The 21,263-nt window shown below is 38.3% G+C and overlaps 2 protein-coding genes across 3 annotated transcripts; one reads left to right on the top strand and one right to left on the bottom strand.

Annotated features, from left to right (window-relative positions):
• The first annotated feature begins 786 nt into the window (after positions 1 to 786).
• On the top strand, positions 787 to 15,113 carry nprl3 (NPR3-like, GATOR1 complex subunit). 2 transcript variants are annotated; one of them, XM_083931878.1, is made up of 14 exons: positions 787 to 1,166; positions 2,605 to 2,674; positions 6,076 to 6,114; positions 6,859 to 6,991; positions 8,579 to 8,653; positions 9,720 to 9,873; positions 10,091 to 10,172; positions 10,292 to 10,429; positions 11,511 to 11,667; positions 12,331 to 12,437; positions 12,724 to 12,853; positions 13,586 to 13,775; positions 13,872 to 14,064; positions 14,686 to 15,113. In XM_083931878.1, the coding sequence occupies exons 1-14, from the start codon at positions 971 to 973 to the stop codon at positions 14,849 to 14,851; spliced, it is 1,830 nt and encodes a 609-aa protein (XP_083788004.1). In that variant the 5' UTR covers positions 787 to 970; the 3' UTR covers positions 14,852 to 15,113. The 2 variants fall into 2 exon arrangements, with proteins under 2 accessions (XP_083788004.1, XP_083788005.1); XM_083931879.1 differs by lacking the exon at positions 6,076 to 6,114.
• A 344-nt stretch (positions 15,114 to 15,457) lies between these two features.
• Positions 15,458 to 17,487, bottom strand: mpg (N-methylpurine DNA glycosylase). The gene is made up of 3 exons (XM_083932064.1): positions 17,177 to 17,487; positions 16,420 to 16,624; positions 15,458 to 16,191 (listed from the first exon to the last, which is right to left on the bottom strand). The coding sequence occupies exons 1-3, from the start codon at positions 17,435 to 17,437 to the stop codon at positions 15,734 to 15,736; spliced, it is 924 nt and encodes a 307-aa protein (XP_083788190.1). The 5' UTR covers positions 17,438 to 17,487; the 3' UTR covers positions 15,458 to 15,733.
• Positions 17,488 to 21,263: the final 3,776 nt, after the last annotated feature.

Raw genomic sequence — 21,263 nt, forward strand, 5'->3', positions numbered from 1 at the left:
AATAGGCTATGTTTTAAAAATTTAAGTCCTGTGACTTATCTTTATTCTGCAGCATTCTAACCTGATAATATCTTATACCGTTTGTGTTCATGCACTGACTGATTGAACATAAAAATGTTCCCATAGCCAGGAGACTGATATTACTAACAATGGAATTAGTGATTTGTGTCATGAAGTAATGTGGATAGTCCTGATAAGGTTTTTTTTTTTTTCAAAAGTCTACTGTACACAGGCATACCATATACAGTCAAGTCCCCTACAATCAGCCAAATGTGCCATTTAGTGGATATAATGTAACACAGGAAATATTTATCAGAAAGGGTTAATCATGAACTTGAGTTTTAGATCTAGATTTAGCGACCGTCAAAGACACTGATAGTAAACTGATTGTAACGGATTCGTTGTCAGATTTAATAACGGGCTATTTCCCTCAGGCAACACGTTGCTTTTGTTGCATTTATTATTATGTAAAATCTACCACTAAATGCTAAGTTATTACGTACATTAGCATGATAGACTGATGGATAGATAGATAGATAGATAGATAGATAGATAGATAGATAGATAGATAGATAGATAGATAGATAGATAGATAGATAGACAGACAGACAGACAGGTAGGTAGGTAGGTAGTTAGGTAGATAGATAGATAAATATTTAATTAATAACTGGCACGTAGGAAAGCACTGAGTATGGTTGGAGCAGGGGATCCTAAAGCCGTTTCCGCTGTTTCAGCCGAACATATTTGAAGGTAACACAAAACAAAAGCAGCAGTAGGATGATTCGTGCGGCGGGAATTACTTCATAGTCAGGCCTCCCAAGTGAATTGCAGTCATATAAGTTACTAAGGTTGTTTGTTCAGGCTCGGTGTTACATTGAGACGGCTGCAAAAAGCTAACGGCGACTTTTTCGGTCGTAGATAACCGACTGCACTGTGTCGCAGCGAACGTAAAGTTAGCTAGAATGCTAACATGACGTTCAACCCATTAACCGGGTTACCAGAAAACCGAAAATCCATGTACAGCCAGTCACAAAATAGCTTGTACAAAAGTGGGGATAAAACCAGCCCTATCAGTGTTATACTGGTCAGCTCGGGCAGCCGAGGGAACAAACTACTTTTTCGATACCCTTTCCAACGAGTGGCTGACTGTCCGTCGTCTCTAAAAGGTAGGCGTACTATTAGCTTAGCTAGCATTGGCCAGCAAGTCACAGTTCTTGTTCTAACATTTAGTTGTTCGGGAAATAAACTCAACGAAATCAAGGTCTCACTTTCACGTAAATATACACGACAGAGGCTGGACAAAGTTACAAACACCTCCAAATATAATTCAGTAGCACAGCCCTCCATTATTATCCATCATTATTACAACTGTAGCGTTCCGAAGTGTACAGGGCTTCTGAAGTCACTCTTTACTGCTGACAAAAACTCACGAACAGAATACTCTTTGGACCTGAGCAACACACTCCGTTTATTAACCTTTTTCTGCGCGAACACAACAACAACCCACTGTCGCCTCTCTCTGACGTCACACCCGCGCCCACTCTCACACTACTATTCATAATACTGTATATTAACTGCCATAACTTGTTAGTCATATTCACATTACTGTAGATATTATTTCAGTTATTGTTAATTTTGTGGTTGCTTGCATATCTGGATCTGTCTGCCTGTATTTGTGTCTGTCTGTCTCTAAGTGTGTCTAGCTTCCTGTCTGTCACTCTCTCTCCCCCATAGCGGTCTAGACAGATGATTTTCATCCATAGAGCTGTGTTTGTTCAACATTCCTGCCTGTTAAAAAGGTTTTTGTTGACACTATGTGCAAAAGATTGCCAGATCAATACTGTATATAGATACAATTATTATTATTTTTAGTATTATCAATCTTATTTTAAAAAAGTGTGATTTGCTGCTGCTCATGGTGGAATCGTTGGGTCTCTGTAAATCATAAATAAATCACAGAGTGTGGTCTAGACATATATGTAAAGTGTCTTGAGATAACTTTTGTTATGATTTGGCACTATAAATAAAATAAAATTGAATTGAATTATGTGATGCTTACCTTAATCCGATTGTGACTGTAATCTTGTGTGTACATGAAATATGACGTTTCTTTCAATAGCCTATATGTCGATAAAGCCCACTTGTGTAGACTGTTCCCCTTTCCTGTTGTTTTAAATATCCTTCTGGTTGTTAAAGCATACTGTATTGTTGACTTAGCTTACGGTACTTCAAATGTATTGTGCTTTTTCGTGTGCTTGTTATTTTGTCCACAACATGAAGAGCAGAGTCATCTGAATTAGCTGGATACAAACTAGCAGCAGTCTGAGGGCTGACTTTTATATAACTTTAATAGGCTTTAAGTTTTTTTTTTTTTTTTATCAAGATAGGGAGTCCTACATCTGATATGGAAAAAATAGGTCAAAAATGAGATACCAAACACAGGAAAACTGATTTGGCAAAGAGCATAAAACAGAGAGGCCAAATATATGTTTCTCAGATTATTTGAACGCCTTGCTTTTTGTGGCTCTTAAGGTGTCTTAACAACATGTTTTTTTATTGGCACCAATATTCATGTCGACTAATACTATTATTTGTGTCCACAAGCAAAACAACGAAGTCCATATGCTCTGAACACAACGGGGGATGGTCTTGAAGATCAGGATGGTGATTCAAGGTATTTTATTGGTCTTCGTTTGATATCACTGGGTTCTTAAAGTCATTATAGGGAAAGTGACTGTAGCTGGACACAGAGCCAATTCTAAGATCTGTTTGAGCCTCTTACTCTTATTAGTTTTTTTCTGCCAATGGCATTGGAGCTTATTTTATATTTTCAAGAGGAATTAAGGAGCTGACCCATAATGAGCTTCATTTAACCATTCAATCTTCTTAAAAACATAACAAAATGCTGTACAGGCGGTGCTTCAAAAGCCACAATCACCTCCTCATATGTCCCTTGAAATTTGTCGTAGTGCCGGCTGCTGTTTAAATATGCTTGCATACCTGAACTGGTAATAAAAACTAACCTCTCCTTTATATTACTTTATTTTTTGTCAGCTCTGCTAGTAAGAAAACAGGGCTCTGACTTTGAATGAACATGTTAAACCACACCTTTTTAAGCAAAACATGACCTATTGGGACAAGAGGCTGTGAATAAAAAAAATGGATTACATACAGGTATTTGTCACAGATGCAAAAATAGGATGGTGGCGGTGCTGCATCACTTCATGGTTTTACGAAATGTTGGAAATAAAAGAAGAAAACTTGTTTATCTATTTGAATGAACAACTTTGTAAAACTGCTGTGCACGGGTGCAGCATATATGATAATTAAGCTGAGTAATGCTCAGATTAGTCCACAAACACTACACCATATGTGCGAATGTGTTTTGTCATTTAAATATATTAGACCAAGGTTCACCTGTGGTTAGTGGTGTAAAGTGTGCTGGTGGTGAGTCACATGGGTATGAATATGATCACTGACAATAGTACAAACATGCAGGGTGTAAAAACAAACAATATTATAGCAACAAATAGACGATATCAAATTTCTAAATTTTTCTAGTGTAAAAACAGAAGAGTTTCCCAAAACAAATATGAGAAAATAAACATTCCTTTTTATATTTAAATATTGTGTTCTGAACATCAGCTGTGTGAATTACAGTTAAAAAAAGAAGAAATGCAGATAAAGTAAAACACTCAGTTCTTTCTCTGAGATATTCATGAGCAGTTGAGCGGTACTGACTGTGGCAGAAGTTGAATGAAACATGAACAGAATTTGAGCTTCTCCGTGTTTGCACACTCATATGTTACTGTTTGTTAATTAAAATTATATGAAAATAAGACACACATAACTTTCCAGTCTTAAGTTTTTTTTTTCATTATGCTTCCACTTTATGGATGGTAATGCTGGGTCATTTGTTGGTTGGCCCAAATTTGCTTTCGTCCCAGGACTGTAAGTAGCAGATAATTTAAAGTCTTTTATCAATTCGGCTCACCAGGCAGATAAAACTGGCCCAACTCTTAATCTTTTGCTCAGTTTTACCCTTCTCACTCCACTACAAACAGGCTATGTGTACTTCAGTTGTACAGCTTTTCAAATATGCATGACCTTATATGCTCTTTTAGAGAGGGCAGGGTTCTTAACGGGTGCTAGAAAATCTTGAAAACACTTGAATTTTAATCTGGTGTTTTCAAGGTTTGTAAAGTGCTTTTGTTTTGACTTTATTGGTAACCCTTCTGTAGAATGCCACAAAACAATTGGTTGTTTATAGCACAATGAGATCTAATTTTAACATGATAAAGAAATGCAAAAGTCCGTATACTGTTTACGCCAGCGGTCTGCAACAAGAAACCCACGAGCTACCGGTAACTTGCCACCTGTTTCTGCGTAGCTAGGTAAAGGTTCAAAGAAAATGTAAATTTGATAACATAGTCACTTGGAAAAATGGGTTTAAAGTTCTATCAAGTCAAATTTACAGACATTTAGCCCCCTTTTTTACACAAAATTGTTATTTTACAATCAGCTATAAATTTAATGAGTGATGCAGCATAACATTAGGTAATGTTAGCAGGCTAGCAAGCACGCACCAGATTTGACAATGACTGCGGAAAATAACTACAGTGTGCAAATAAAAGAAAAAAAGATATACTGTTTTCCTTTCGGTGGCAATTCTGTGGAAATGGAGACAGATTATAAACCACCAAAAGATTCCCAGGTAAAGTCTCAACAGCATTCACAACATTTCTGGATCTGGAGTAGTCAGAAAACTATAAGAACCTTCACCAAGCAGCTCTGAAAATGTCTGCTTTGTTTGGATCTACACGGCATTGCAAAGCAGCCTTTTCTGACATAAATGTCATGAAATCTAAATTCAGAACTGACAGAGTGAACATAAGTGGATATAAAAATAATTTCTTGTTGACTCAATGCAGTGGTTACTAACTAGAAAAGACTGAATGCATGTGAACAACAGATGATGAAGAGAAATTATGTGATACGTAGACACAGAAAATAAGCACAAGTGCAATAAGTATTATCATTTGTTTTGTTTTCTTTGAAATGTGAATTTAGAATAAGCCTGACATATTGAAAAGTTAAAAATTGCTTACAAAAACACACACACGCTGGCTGCTGAATATAAGATGTTTTAATACAAAATGTGAGCGTTGGATACCAACATTTAGTAAATGTTCACACAAAAGAGGCTTATTCAGCTGGTTTGGGTGGAGATCAGCTATGTGAATAAATGTTACTAAAACATGATTAGCGCTCAGCCACTTTCATTTTGTCAAAATTGCTCTTAGAGGAAAAAATGTTGGAAAGCCCTGGCGTATACTATATGTTCTATACATAGATATATAATTTATCACAGCTATAAGGTGCTGTAAAAGCTTAAAAATACACATTGAAATGCTTGAAGTGGGCTTAAATTTGACTTTGGAAAAGGTGTAGGAACCCCGACTAACCATGACAGTTTGATATCATACAGAAACAGCTTTATAAAGACCAATATAAAGTGGTTTGCGATATTTAAGTGGCTGAATATAACGGCATAAAGTAGGTTCACTGAATCCTTTTGAGTACTGTTAACATTTTTAGTTAGCTTTATGACAGTTTTGAGCAGGCACTTAAGCTCACATATCTATTAACTGAATATTTTAGACACTAATGACATTTAAGGGATAGTTTGGATATTTTGAAGTGGGGTTGTATGAGGCACTTATCCATATAGTCGGTGTACTAAAGCAGATAATGGTCAGCACGGCCCCAGTTTGGAGAAGCAGACAGGAGTCCCAGCGCAGAAGCTAAGCAATGCACTGCTGTGGACAAGGGCAGCCGCAAAACACTATAGCCACCCAGAAAGAGACTCTCCTAAAAGAATCATTATCTATTTAAGTGTACACTATATTAAGAATATGTTCGCCTCTTTACAGACCAGCTTTTTCACATCACAGTATCACATGTTTGTGCGGGTTGTTTTGATGTCCATTTTTATGCATTCAGCCCAACTGTGTGTTGCATTTTCCCTTTTGTTTGCTTTTTTTCTTCTTTTTTATGGCCCAATTCCCATTTCAGAGAACAAACTCCACTAACTGACGAACAGTTGGTAGCAGGGTAAGACCAAATCATTCTAAACCACCTTTCCTTCGCTTAGATCACCCCTGTCTTTATTTATCCCCTTCTTTCCTATTTTGTGTCCTATATGGAACCCCAACCCTAATCTCAGTCAGTTGTCATTAGCAGATCCAGTGAATCAGTCCTTTGGTTAATTCAGGATTTGAGCTTTTTTCCCCTCTGTTTTGAACAAATACCTTTAAAACTGTAATTCAAGTTTTAATTCACATTGATTATATTGCCTCTAGCATGTAGAATCGGCATTACAAAACAAAATATAAATCAAATGCAAACTACAATCAAGCAACGTCTACACATTGTTTTCAAATTGTGTTGGTGAGGTAAGTCTATAGTGTGTTTAATTTTTTTTTTTTCCTGGAAGGTAACGCCTTGATTTTTGTCCCTTTGATTGCAGCATGAGTTACTTAAGTCAAACCAGCATGTGTCTTTCACATTCTTCATTCATACAGCGACTTCACTGTTTCTGCAAGGAGGCTTCTTTCTCTTTTCTCCTCTCCAGTAGCCACACAAGCTTTTTATTTATACTCAATGTCGTTGTTGAATTACATTACAGGCAGATGCATCTGATTAACGCAACCCCTCTTATAGACAGGAATGTGAAAAATGATAATAAAAGACAGCTAATTTAAGCTTTCTTACTTGTCCCAGCTGTTTCTGTACTATAAACCCTTATCACACCCTGCACACTTTTCTTATTGAGTCTGCTCTCCCTTCTTCTTTAAGGTTCTCTGACATCATCCTCGCCACCATCCTTGCCACCAAATCTGATATGTGTGGAAAGAAGTTTGAACTGAAGATAGACAATGTTCGATTTGTGGGTCACCCTACTCTCCTACAGCATCCTCCCATCATTCAGGCAAGAAACAAAATTAGTCCCACTAAAACATGTAAAATAAAGTTCAAGCATAAACAAGATGTTGGGAATTTTTCTCTGGTGAGTTACTGTTAAGGAAATCAGCATGTTTTGTCTCTTCCCCTTGTGTGGAAGTGAAATTGATTGTAGATGCTTGGTAAATGTACTACAAAACAAGTGAGATACTGTATGTTGTCTTAAGAATTACTATGTTAAGTTTTAGTTAGTATGTCTTAGGGACGACACAATACCACTTTTTTCACGTACATTTCTGATACCTCAACTTACAGCTAAACAGTGTACTGTAAAATAAGAAAGTTTGTGACCAAATTGAGCACCAAGCCCTGTCTAACAGTCATTGACCCTGCGTCAGAGACTGCTCGGCTCTGATTGGTTGTCAGGTGCAGTGGAATATAGCAGATGTCATTAGGCGCAAACAGAAAGAGGTAGAGTGCCATTACCTTTTCACAGATTTTCTGTCTTAAGTGTGCTTAAGTGGGATATAGTGACAATTTCAGCAAATGTGAAGAAAAAAAACAGTTTGGACAGAAAGTTACTGATATCAGCTTTATCCTAGCCATTTAAAAAAACATCATGGTAAATCAATTTGTACTTATATGGCGCCTTTCTAGTCTCCTGACTACTTGTCACATTCACACAGATATTCATACTGATGGCAGAGGCTACTTGCCCATCATGTAATCTAATCATTTAAACCATGCGAGCACAGGGTGTCATTTTGGTTTCAGGACGACCCGCTCTACCTCTGAGCCATAGTCGCCTTGTCCTAATTATTAAGTAATACATAGCCCACAACACAAATCTTTTTATTTAAAAGATTTCACACAGCTGCTTATTAGTGTGATACATCTCTCTTTATGGCATATCTCCCGAAGTTTAGTTATGTGTTAGTTTAGGATAACGTTATTATAAACTGAATTTGACACTTGTCATTGATGATATCAATTAAAAAGTGCCAATTCAAATGATATTATTATAAAATTGATTATAAAAGAATATCTTTTCAGATTACTTTTTGTGTCCATAAGGCCATTTCTCATTTAACCATGACCCTCTAAATGTATGTAAGCTTTAAACTTTGGCAGCTTCATCGTAACTATAGGACTGCCCCCTACTGAATGTTTTTTGTCTGATGAGTCACTGTCTGTGTTGCCAAGATGAATGTATATCACATAGGATATAGACAACGACAAGCAAATAAAGAGTGCAATCCAAAAACACATTCTATTATGTGGAAATAACAGGAACCGCTGACATTATATTAATAAAACAACACCTAATGTACATGGCTTAAAACTCACCATATAGCTCAATTAATACTTTCATGACTCAACAAAAAGCATTACTGAACATTTTGAAAAAAGTTGATTTATTGCCAGGCTATTGAGGCTATCTGTTTCATTACATTGTTGTGGTGCTGCTTTTATTGTGTTATAATTGTGAATTTAACTGCTTTTTCGATTAAATTGATGTATAAATGTTCATGCTGTGTATTTACATTTGATTTTGTTTTTGTGATGACGTTTATTTTATGCGTCTTCTGAATAAATTGTTTTTCTGTCCGTGTAGGTTTCAAAGACAGATCCCTCGCCTAAGAGAGAAATGCCTACGATGATCTTGTTCAATGTGGTCTTTGCACTGAGGGTATGAAAATCAAGTTTCAATTGTAATTGTTTAGCTTTTTGCTCTACCAGATGAAATAACTGGATAATGTAAATATTTATATTAAATTCAATTTAATTAATTTGTTAAAAAAAATAACATTTTATTTTTAATCATGGCACAAGTCAGATGGCAGTGGGTGGGGCATCTTTATTTTGTGTTCTGTTAATCTGTGTTCTGAGAATGGGAGGGGTGTGTGTGAGTGATAATATTCCAGTATACTCTATCGGTGAGAGCATGGGAACTCAGAGGGAGTAGGGGTTAATGTACTCAGCTTAATCATGCTGTCCAACCAGGCCCAGCCTGTTCCTGCCCATGCTGAGTCACTGTACGTAGTAAGTCTCAGCACAGCTGAGATGAGGTGAAAAGTGCTCAGTCATGTTCTGTCAACTATCTGTCCAGTAACTGTATTTGTCCCCTTGAGGTTTCCGTAAGAACAACAGTCCCATTTGGTTATTTTAATATGGTTGTATTGATATTGTTATTATTATATCATATATTCAAAATGGGGACATTTATGTGTATTTAAAATTGATTACACTTTATTTAACCATTCAAATTCCGGGGAGAAAAGAATATTAGAAAACAACTCATTATTATTATGCAATACAGTGCCCCCACTTAACCAAATTACATTAAAAGGAGTTATTACATTGGATTGCATTGCAAGTGATGATTGAACAGGTGAAACTAATAAACTGTTAACTAACAATAAAAATGATAAGCATGGTGTATTAGACAAGTACTTAGATATTTAGCAGAGGTATCATTTGAACTGTGTTACATTAATATATTTTTATTCATCTTTACGTGGGTCACATGCTAAGATCTTTACCTCACATAAAGGAGCTCAGAAGTTATTTAAATATTAATGGCATAACAGTTAACAGGCTGGTAATGTTTGACATGAATTTTAACTGAGCTACAAATAAAAGCAATCATATTGTAAATGCAGTGGAATAGGTGACTGATTCTGTTAATTTATTACTGACATGTTTACCTCAACAGTGTATAAAAAGTGTCTCCCTCTCTTCTTTTGCCTGTATAGGCGAATGCTGACCCGTCCGTCATCAGCTGTATGCACAACCTATCGCGGCGCATTGCAATAGCCCTGCAGCATGAGGAGCGGCGCTGCCAGTACCTGACCAGAGAGGCCAAGCTAATGCTGGCCGTCCAGGATGAGATTACCACCATGACTGAGAGTGAGATACACACTTATCAAACCTCACGATTGGCTGCAATGTTCTGCTCTTATTGTCTGGTCTCGAGCTATATATAGAATCTCAAAGGCGTAATTGTATATAATGGCTTATTTATCATAGAACAATGTAGCTCGTCAGTATGCTAACATTGTGATGATGTATTATAGTTGAGATTTAACTGTATTTTGACAGTGTTCTCTGTTTTTCTTTATCTAAGCGGATGGAAGCCCCCAGTCCCCATTTAGACAAATTCTTCCCAAATGTAAACTAGCCAGGGACCTGAAAGAGGCTTATGACAGGTGTGTGTTTAATCACATTATATGTGTTTCTTTGTTTTTTTCTGTTATTTCTTCCTTTTTCTTACCATGCAGAATGTATATTGTGAATAGAGCTGACTCTAATATTTATGTCTCCACAGCCTTTGTACAACTGGCGTGGTGCGACTTCATATCAATAACTGGCTCGAGGTGAGCTTCTGTTTACCACACAAGATCCACAGGATCGGCGGCACCTATATCCCCCCTGAGGCATTAGAGCGGACTCTTAAGGCTATACGGTTTGTTTTTACTTTTATATGTACAGAATAAAATGTTTCCAGACAGTCCTATGTGGGTTGAAACATTTCAAATGACACTTCTGGCAACGCCTCAATCAGCAGTTGTGGAGTGTAACTCTGAAAATGTCGTATCGTAACTAACAAATTAAGTAGTGTGCTCACCTTAAATGTCTCTGGAGTATAATGGCTTATCAAAAATCACAAAATTAACAAATTAAGTCGGCAGCTCTCCAAAATAAGTTTTTACAAAGGCCTGTAGGCCTGCAACACATCAATTTCCTTCCGCTGCTGTGCATCATTTAAATGGTTACATACTTATTTGCAAACCTTAAGACAACATAGTGTTCATGTGTTTTGACATTGCCATTTGTTTTTTGATTTGAGAATATGAAAGGTAGAAGAACCTAAGTAGACCTGGTTGAGGAGAAGAGATGATTGGAAAAACCATGAGACTTTACACTTACATTTAGTCCACCATCCTGCAAAGGCCTATACTTTACTAAGGAGTAGCACAAGACTGTTAGGGTCCTTTTTTTTATCTTGGTTGTTAGATGCACTGTTGACCCACAGTAGGATGACTAACAAGAAGTCTCAACCCTCAAAACTGAGAGTCTAATCCCTCTTCAGTTTATGCCAAGGGAGTGGTCTGTTTTTAACAGCTAATAAAGGGCTGTGTATTTTATGAGCTCCAGTACTGACTTACTATTCAGAGCATCTAAAGAAACCATGCAACGCTTTTTGTAGACCATAGTGCCACCTATTGTTACTTCAGCATACCTTGTATGTTTTTTCTGTCTTCTGAAGCTGCACATTTGCAAAGTTGAAATTAGTGCAAGTGCATTCAAGCCATGGAATTGCAAAAATATTTTTTTTAATTTTTTTTTAATTATTAATCAGAAGGGTCAATTTTTGCTGTCAGATTCTCATTTGTTCTGTACATGGATACATGTACACACTGTTGTACAGACTGGTACTAAAGCTGATTCCCTATGGCTTCTATAAAGGAAGCAGTCTTGATGTCTAAAGATGTCTTTTGATTCAGAGGCTGCATCGTGTGTGCGCATGTTGTTCGATCCTTTAGACCATATCATGCCCTGCTGCTGCTGGAAAGTGAGAAGGCACTGCTGATCCAGCTTCCTCTGGACTGCTCGCCTGCGATGGTACGCCTCATCAAAACCTGCTCCGCGGTGAAAAACCTGCAGCAGCTCGCACAGGATGCTGATCTGGCCTTACTTCAGGTAGAGAACTGTCATACCAGCTGCATCACCACTACACCTTAACACACCAGATGCCATTCTCTGATCTTAAAAGGCATTTATCTTGAAGGATGTTTTCATAATTAAGAAGATTTATTCAAAACTTCATACAATGATTGAGCTCATTCAGCAATCACAAATAAAAAGTTTTTTGGTTGTATTATATTTTAATATCTTTTTTCATTTAAACACAATACAGAAAAGGTAATAAATAAAAAGGAGTGTCATCGATGTTATGTATGCAGTGCATGTATAACATAGGGAGAATCAAAGATCAATATACTTTTAGCTGTATGAAAACATTTGAAATAAGACAAAAAAGTGCAACATGGGAGTGATATACCTAATGTCAGAGAGCTATTAAAGAATATACCAGTTAACCCAGGGAGGATACTGTTGATGCTGTATTACTGCCATCTAGTGGACATAAATATATATTCAAAAAAATTCACATTCAAAGAAGACCACCAGTATAAAATAATTTTATTGTTGAGATTGTCTTATATAACATTCATTCATTCATCCATCTTCAACCGCTTATCCCAGCGTCGGGGTCGCGGGGGGCTGGAGCCGATCCCAGCTGACATTGGGCGTGAGGCGGGGTACACCATAATTTATATTATTTTAAATAATTCTCCTCCTCAGATCTTTCAAATTACTGCTCACTTGGTTTACTGGGGCAAAGCGATCATCATCTACCCACTATGTGAGAACAACGTCTACATGCTGTCTCCTCATGCCAACATCTGCCTGTGAGTGTTCATGATGTGATGTAAGCCATTTGGCTGTACTGATGATTGTAAAGCTAATGGAGCATTATATTGCTGAGCACCTATACATGTCATATACATATGTCTCAAAAACAAATCTTAATTGATATTAAACTCAGATTTATACTTGAATGAAAGAACTGGATTGGGCCATTGGCAGTACTTGTAATTTTCTTCTGTATACATAGAACTTCAATCAATTTCAAAAAATGTGTTAATGGAAAAGCATGCTGTTGTAGAATAATGTCTGCCATCTTTCTCTTAATAGATACTCACCATTGGCTGAGCAGTTTGCCAAGCAGTTTCCTGGTCATGATTTGCCCTCCATGTTAGCCAAGTTTTCACTGCCTGTGTCTCTGGCCGAGTTCAGAAACCCCCTGGAAGCTCCTGCACAGGAGGTAGGATTATTGTTTTTTGGTACATATACACAGCAAATAACTCTAGCCCTCCATACCACACACACACACACATACACACACTCACATACACACACACACACACACACACACACACACACACACGATGTAAACCATAGATGTCTGAAAAAGTGAGATATTCTCCCTGGTTTTCAATTCAAGTCCATTTAATTTTTAATTGTAATTAAGAAACAAGTTCCAATTTGCAGAATTATTATTATTATTATTTTTAGATTGAAGCAACTGTACCATAGTCTCTGTATAGATGGACAACATGGCTCCAGTTTCTCTCACTGTACAAAAGCTTAAAAAAAACAGACATTTATGTACAGATTGAACAAACTGGAACTAGTTTTCTTGTAATCCCTAGAACATATATGGCTATTCTTGTAAATTTAGATACTCTATTGTTAGAGCAGACCCATCCGGTGTTCTCCTCTGACCCATCTTGTTTTGGTATAGCTACTTGAGCATCAGCGCTGAATTACAAATGGAAAAAGGACATCAGCTCCAGCAGTTGCAGCCTCCATTTTTCATGGGAACAAGATAAGAGCCAGTGCTCTTTCTTTTGGCTCTATTTTGAGCGTGTGTGGTACCAACGGCTGATTTTTAAACATTTGACCTGGTTGGGGACACAAGCCTGTTCAGCTTCACTTGTTCAGTGTTTATAGTGTGCTCAGCTGTTATGCAGTTTGCTGCTCTGCTCCTGAACAGGCCCAGCTGATCCAGATGGTGGTGTGGATGCTCCAGCGCCGTCTGATGATTCAGCTGCACACTTATGTCTGCCTGTTGGTACCGCCCAGCGAGGATGAGCCTGGGTTGAGGGATGAAGACCCTCCACTAGCTGCCAGAGTAGGAGGCCGCAGTCTCAGCACCCCCAGCGCTCTCAGCTTCGGTTCCCCAAGTATGTCCTCAATCAGTTCTCTTCTCTGCCCTATTCTTAAACGGTATAACAGGGTAATAGATAATCAGTGATAATCTGTCTGCCTACTGTGTATAGCAAGCAGTGATGACATGACCCTCACCAGTCCCAGTATGGACAACTCCAGTGCAGAGTTACTGCCTAGTGGAGACTCTCCTCTCAACAAGAGGATGACAGAGACACTGCTCGCCAGTCTGTCAGAGCATGAGAGGCAAGTTATTCTTAACATCCCTGCTGCACAAAATCCAGAGGATCTACGGATGTTTGCCAGGTAAGTAAACCAGAAGCCTAGTGCATATTCTGTGCTGTGTTGTTAGTGTATTAAATGTTCAGCTCTCCAGTGCTCTTTGCTTTTAGTCAGATTAAACGCCCCTTTGCACTGTTTAATTTTGGGCTGTCTGAGACAAAAACTGACAATCTTATGAAAGAAAAAGTTGTAAATCCACTGATATTAAGCAGTCAATCATAAATTGTGACCAACATTTTATTAGACTCATCTCACAGTGACTTAAAAAATAAAATTACACGATCACTGTTGGCGTACAGTCTAAAGCCACCTTAATAGATTGGATTTGTTTTAGTGAGGATCCAATGATTTATGTGGTTATAAACACACTTTGTCTCTTAGGAAATTAAAAGACATTTGTGCATTGGTTTTTTAAGATAAAGTTATTTTAATTGCACTAACTAAATTTTGTCTGAAGAGTTGAAATCATTTGCCAGCTTTTAGTTGTGTCATGTTTAAAATGGGAAATGTCTAGAAAGCTTCCCAATCAGTGTTGGGTGCCACGTACTGTGGAAGTCCTGTTAACAGTTGATTTACACAGCAAGTAATTCAATGAAAGGCTAGCTCTCAACTCAATTTTCTGCCTGTTATGTTGACTGCTTCCAGGCTGCTGCACTATTTTCGGGGACATCACCACCTGGAAGAGATCATGTTTAATGAGAACATGAGGCGCTCGCAGCTCAAGACGCTGTTCGACAAATTCCGGAGTGTCCTTGTAGTGACTAACCACGAGGACCCTATTATTTCGATCTTTCAGTCACCAATGGAATAGTGGCTTTAAACTTGGCCTTCGTTCCGACCTCAACTATACACCTGTAAAGTTATTTGACTGTATCTTGCATGGTTGTGATGCCATTGCGGTGACAAAATCTAGCCACAGACAGATACTCAAATTCTCAAAACCGACTCTGTGGTAGTTCTTGCTACATTGGGTGCCTCCAGGACCACTTTTTGCCATGACGACACACACACACACACAAACACCAGCATCACTGTTAAAGCTGGTATAAATGCCGAAAGTGTTTTTCCTTTATGAGCCAAATGTTTGTTTACATTATTAAATTATTTTATACATTCAGGAAATGCCTCGTGTTTTCTCTGAATATTGTAATGATTGGTAGAGTCAGGGTTTAACTTCATCTTCCCCTGTCCCAGATATGTTAGATAATCTGCACTGACCACAGAGGGCCACACTGAGTAATGATCATTCCAGACCTCCAGCTACCTCTCCTTGGGAATCCCAGAGGTGGGGAGAGAAAGACAGCAAGAAAGGGAAGACTAAACATCAGACAGGCCCTTTTTTGCTCTGAGAGAAGCAAAGTGTTCCAAACATCTGTGAAATCACTGAGAAGAGAATTTCCCTAAGTATGAATGTTTATTAAAAACCCCAGATGGAAGACTTAAACACAAAAGATTCACCAGCAAGTAAAGGTACATTTTAGAATTGATTGTTTTATAGGCACTGATGAATTGAGTCTTCGTCTAGCTGACTAAAGTTCTAATATATTCCTTTCCAGGTCAACTTTGCATCAAATACACAGAGTTGAAATAAAACTACAAAATGAAAAACAAATATTTTGTATCACAGATTGGAATTCAGACATTCAACCAGCTATTCACAAAGTGAACAGGTGGCAGAGTAGTTTCAGGAATATTACTGTAACGTCCTTTTGACATTGTGCTGTACTGTGTCAGACGGCACATCTGAGGAACCTACATTTTTTATTACATTTCCAGACAGAGATTGTCTTTCTGCCTCTTTATGTACTTTGCTAACACAGGGGTGCCCACGAAAATAAAACCGCCAGGGCTTCTTGGCCCATTCCCCATGGGACTCAACTCCAATGCGTGGTGCTGATACTATAGCGTCGGGTTCTGCTGGAATTGTGTTGGGGTCCTTCTCCAGCCACACTTCTGAGTCTGAGGCGAGGTCTCGACGGTCAAGGCAGCGGGGTATATTTAGAGCCTGGCACAGCTTCGAAGGCCCATTGCAGAGCTCTTTGTCCTTCAGTTGTCGGGCTCCATCTTTGCGTCTGGCTGCTCTCAGCTGCCTCATGACGGGCTGACCCTGCAGGGGCTCAAGAGAGCGCAGCAGCACAGCAGCACCCTCCTCTGGGGATACAGCATACAATATGCATAAATCAGCAAGGCTCCATTCTGTCTCCTTCCTTTCGCCCTTTACCCACTGACGATAAAAAACACTGCTGTATTGATTTAATTTTATATAACTGATAAACACTTAAAGAGGTCACATTAAAACCCTTAAAATATGTATCCTGTTTACATGCATCAGTAGGCAAAATGGCTATCATGAACACCTTTGGTGTGTAAAGCTATTACCTTCACTAGACACGTTCATACAGAGGTAGATGCCATAGATTGTATACACATAGATTGTGCCAGGTTTCATGAACATGGCTGTGTTCCTCTCAGTGCGTTTGCCTCCTGCTGAGTGTGAAGCTTTGTCCTCTCCACCAAGGTATGCTTCAGTTTCCACTATTCTCCCTCGTAGCACAGTGCCATCTGCACACCTGTGGACCAACACCTGCAGGAACAAGACAGATAACGCTATGTTTTATTATGATTAGTCAATCAACAGAAGGGTGATTGTCAACAATTTTGATTGATAAAAGGAAGGTTCAAGCTCAAATATTTACCTATTTCATTTTTCTTCTTTCATTCTACAAAACCAGACATCTGAAGATGTGAACTTGTAATGGGCATATTTGACTATTTGCACACACTTCATAGACCAAAGGTTTAATCAATGAAGCATGAAAATCGCAGTCCTACATTTAAGGGGAACGTTCTGGATGCATTTGGGATTTTTGAAAGGTTGTAGCTGAATGTAATCAATTTAAATATAATGTTACAATGTTATAAAAGACTGAAGAGACAGAAGTAATTTTATGAAGCTCCTGCATGAAATACAAGGTAAGCACAGGTGGCGACACTTTCGTATAAGGCTGTCTTGTCTCAGGTCCAGGTAGCTTTGACAGGCTGGGCAAAATATGTGTACAGAGCATTATATGGCTTTCGGAAATCATCCTTACAAAATAAATGGATGTTAAGAAATAAGGTAAGATGGCAGCATTACCTTGCCGAGGAATGCTTTAGCCAAACTGATGCAGGACTGGTTGAAGAAGTCCTGTCCCAGTCTGTGCTGCTGCTGGATGTCATTCTCGGTGAAATAATGGCTTCTCTCTTCCTCAGCACTTTCAGCATTTTCACACTTCTTCTTCTTCAGCTTGGCAGGTGAGACCTTTAGTGTCGTATCCTTCCGGTTTTTAGGTTTATTTACTGCTGGTTCGGGTGCTGCTGTCATTGCTGACATCTTTCTTTTTCTCCCTGCCATCATACCATTATCCTGAAACCCTTTGAAACATTTAAAAACACCTGTACCACACCCTCACTGTCTCTTCGATAACAAATACTTGCACATACAGGAAGTGAACGATTGTGTTGAATCTCTTAAAGGGGCCGCGCACCCTTTACTGTTTAACCGTAGCAAGTGAGGGGCTTGTGCTCCGGGTCTGCAGCTGGATACGTTTTAACCAGGGGTGGAAGAAGCATTCATATCGTTTGCTTAAAAGTACTAAAAACACTCTAATGTTTTAAGTAAGAGTCTTGAATTTAACATGTTTCTTAGTCTAAATAAAATCACAAAAACATTAGCATTCTGGTTCTCAAAGTGTCCATTAAGCAGAATGTCTCATTTTACAGTATCGTATTGTATTATTATTTATTATGCATTATTTTAGTATCCTTGTAGGACAAGGTGGAGACAATTTTAGATTTAAATAGGCTACTACTGAGTAGATTAGTTGGCTATTACTGCATAGGCATGTCATAATTTTGTAATTTAATGTAGAAATTAACTAGTATTTATAACTGTAAGATACATTTAGTTGGGTAAAAAGTATAATATTTGCCTCTGAAATGTAGAAAAAGAAATTGCATTCAAAGGCAATACTTTTGTAAAGTAAAAGTATGTCAAAGTTGTACTCAAGTCATTGAGTAAATATACTTGGTTACACTCCACTACTGTGTTTAACTTTTGATGATGTTGTGATTATGGGTTTCCTGTTAAGGGTGTCTATCTAGGCTGTGAGGAGAAAGGTCCATTGTGTTTTTTTCCCACCGAATTATCAAACGTGCCTTTGCAGCCCAACGTTTTCTTCCTGCTACAAATAACAACCACATTTGCTGATAGGTAAACCCCCCCAGTGGCCTTTTTCCTGCTGCTGTCTTATCTTTTCAGCCTCATTTGAAAACACTCCGCTCTAATAAGATGTTATAAATAGAGCTGGTGTGCTCATGCCTGCCTGTGCCCAGGAAGTGGATGGCGCCAGTTTGGCTCCAGGCACTGTGGGTCCATGTGGCTTTCTGGAAGACTAACAGTGTGTGACATGATCCCATGCCACAAACTGGAGAACAAATTTGCTGTGCTTTTGTTCTGAAGCACTGTACTGAACCTAAAGCGCATTAATGCATGCATTTATTGATATAAGAGTGGATGAGATGGATTAATGCAGAGAGGTTGAATAAATAGATAGCTTAAGTGACATTATTTATGAAATTACATGGCTTTCTTGTATCACTGAAATTGTCGAAGCCCACACCGGTTCTGCACATCTTCTTTAAATTCATCATTCTGCAGTTATTAATCCTCAAGTGTTTTGCACCACTGCACTTTTGTAATTTTTTATTCCAGTCATTTTGTGGCTACATTTTAGGTTTTTCACCTGGAGATTGACCTTCTCAATCTCTTTTGCTTGCACAGCCCCTGTCTGCTGGGAAATGGTTTTGTTCCCAACATCGCAGGCAATAAACTCGATGGCCTTCTCCATTAACACTCTGAGTTTCACTGCTGCACCTTAACACATAGAGTAGATTCACTATGCCCTTCTTTAAAGACTGGACGTTATTTTAGTTCTGATGTTCAGCCTTGTGTTTCTACCTGCTGAACTAAAGATTTGGCACATCTCTGTCTTTAATCTGGAAAGCCTTTGTGCTTTGACTGGGAGCGTTCTCCTGTCCTCGTGCAGCTGGGTTGGCGCTGTGCTGCTGCAGCAGCTTCTTGTTCACCTTGTCCACTATAATCTTATCTGGAAGAAGTAGTCTGTAAGTGGACTTGATACATCAAAAACTATGATTACAAAAGAGGCACAGACTGTAACAAGCCTTGTGTGCATTAGTGTCAGAGAGCTGTTGTTCACTCTACTCTTTAATTCAAACAGTATTTTAATCAAATTGGTTTGATTACTTTTACTGTGCACTGACCATTTGAAATAGCTTACAGTTCCCCAAAACAGAAGTTCAGAATGAGAAAACATTTGAGCGGCTGCTAGATGTGACTACGACTGTGCGTGAAGTTTAGAGTTTAAAGAGTTTATCCTGACTGCAGGGTAAGAAAAACAATCATTCTCATTTCCACTTTAATATGCTATTTTTTGTATACTGTTTTGCTAATAGATATTACATTTAGTATAAAAAGGACTTTCCTCTATCTTTCATTTATCGATTTGTAAGAAGAAAACACAGATACACAAATAGCAATACTACTAAAGAAAAGTCTCCCCCCACAGAGGCCTCTCTCTTTCGTTAGTCAGATCTTTGGAGAGGTGCCAGAAAGGTGTGTGTGCGCGCGTGTGTGTGTGCGTGTGTGTGTGTGTGCGTGTGTGTGTGTGCGTGCGTGTGTGCGTGTGTGTGTGTGTGTGTGTGGTTCGGTGCGTAAATAGGTGAAGGCCACACAAAATGATCAAGGGTAAGGTGATATATGGCAGCAGCAAAAAAAAGTGTCATAAAAATTCTCAGTTCAAATATGTGCATGGCTTGGATGTCGTTACACCTATTTTGTAATAACTCTTTCAGTTTTCCTTTGCTTTGTCAAAACAGTAAAAATCCTTAATCATAAGAGGCAGTTGATATATTTTACAACAGTTATTGCTTATTCACAAATAGCAACATAATGCTGATTATGGACATAAAGACTTGGATTGATTTATCGAGCCAGGATATGATCCAGACAGAAATCTGCTGAGCATGCTCAGAAGATCAGTCCTGGCATGGCTTGTTGACTTTGTCATGGCTTGTGGACCTGCGAAGGCCATTGTTTGCTTTGACTTTGTTTCCACTACCCGTCAGCAGTGATGCTGAGGACTGGGCCGGGCAGCTTTCATTGTTGCTGTCACTGATAACTTTATAATCCACAGCTTGGCTATAGCGTTGCATTCTGGACCACTTTCAACTTTCAGGGACGCCAGAGACGCATCGGTGTGTGTGCAGATGGAGGAGCAGACTGTAGGCAGACTGAAAATAACTTACTACACTATGAGTCAGAGAATCCTAAAAAGAATAAGGGTTGTTCTACTAATATCCTCTCATCATGCAGTGTTAAGAAAGTAAAAATACATGTTTTTGAGTAAAGTATTTTGAGAGTATTTTGATGTTTATGTAAATTAAGATTCACACCTTTTCATTAATCTGTAAATATATATTCATGTACTGTATATAGTCTCAAAACCGAGACAGACTGGCGTTGCTATTTTTGCTTTATTTCTGGCTGTATGAAAATATTACATCAAACACATGACTGAAATGGATAGACCAAAATAATGTCACTATTTTGTCCTGCCATGTTTATGATGGCTTATGTCTGAATGCCAGGGCCTTCAGTGCAAAAGTCCAGATACTTTCCCAGAGTTAATTGGCTCAGAAAATTGTATTTATTGTCTTAAAGCTTTACTTGTTTACTTTTTCTTTGATGATTTCTTCTGTGGAAACGCATTTTACGAGAATAACAAACCCTTGACCTGCATCCGTGTGACTCTAATGTCCTTGAACAGATAAGCTGTCACATTTACGGCATGTAAACAAATCATGCAGTGCGGTGGTAGTGTTTCAGCAGTAGCCTTTACTGCAATCATATATGTGAGACCTTGCTGTTGCATTTCTTTAGTATGACAGTCAAGATTTTTTTTAAAGTCATCTCTGATGTTCTTAAATAAACACTGTAAACTATTAGTGGCAATGTGTCATAGCTTTTGAGCTACAGGGATAATCTCTGTGTTTAAATTTGTATTGCTTGCATGGCATCATCATATTTATAACAGATTTTAGCGTTATCCATCCTCATTCCACTACAGATATGTTCCAAGGTGTGGCAGTAGAGAGTCTTATTG

This window comes from Echiichthys vipera (assembly GCF_963691815.1).
Source record: "Echiichthys vipera genome assembly, chromosome: 17".
NCBI classification, from domain to species: domain Eukaryota; kingdom Metazoa; phylum Chordata; class Actinopteri; order Perciformes; family Trachinidae; genus Echiichthys; species Echiichthys vipera.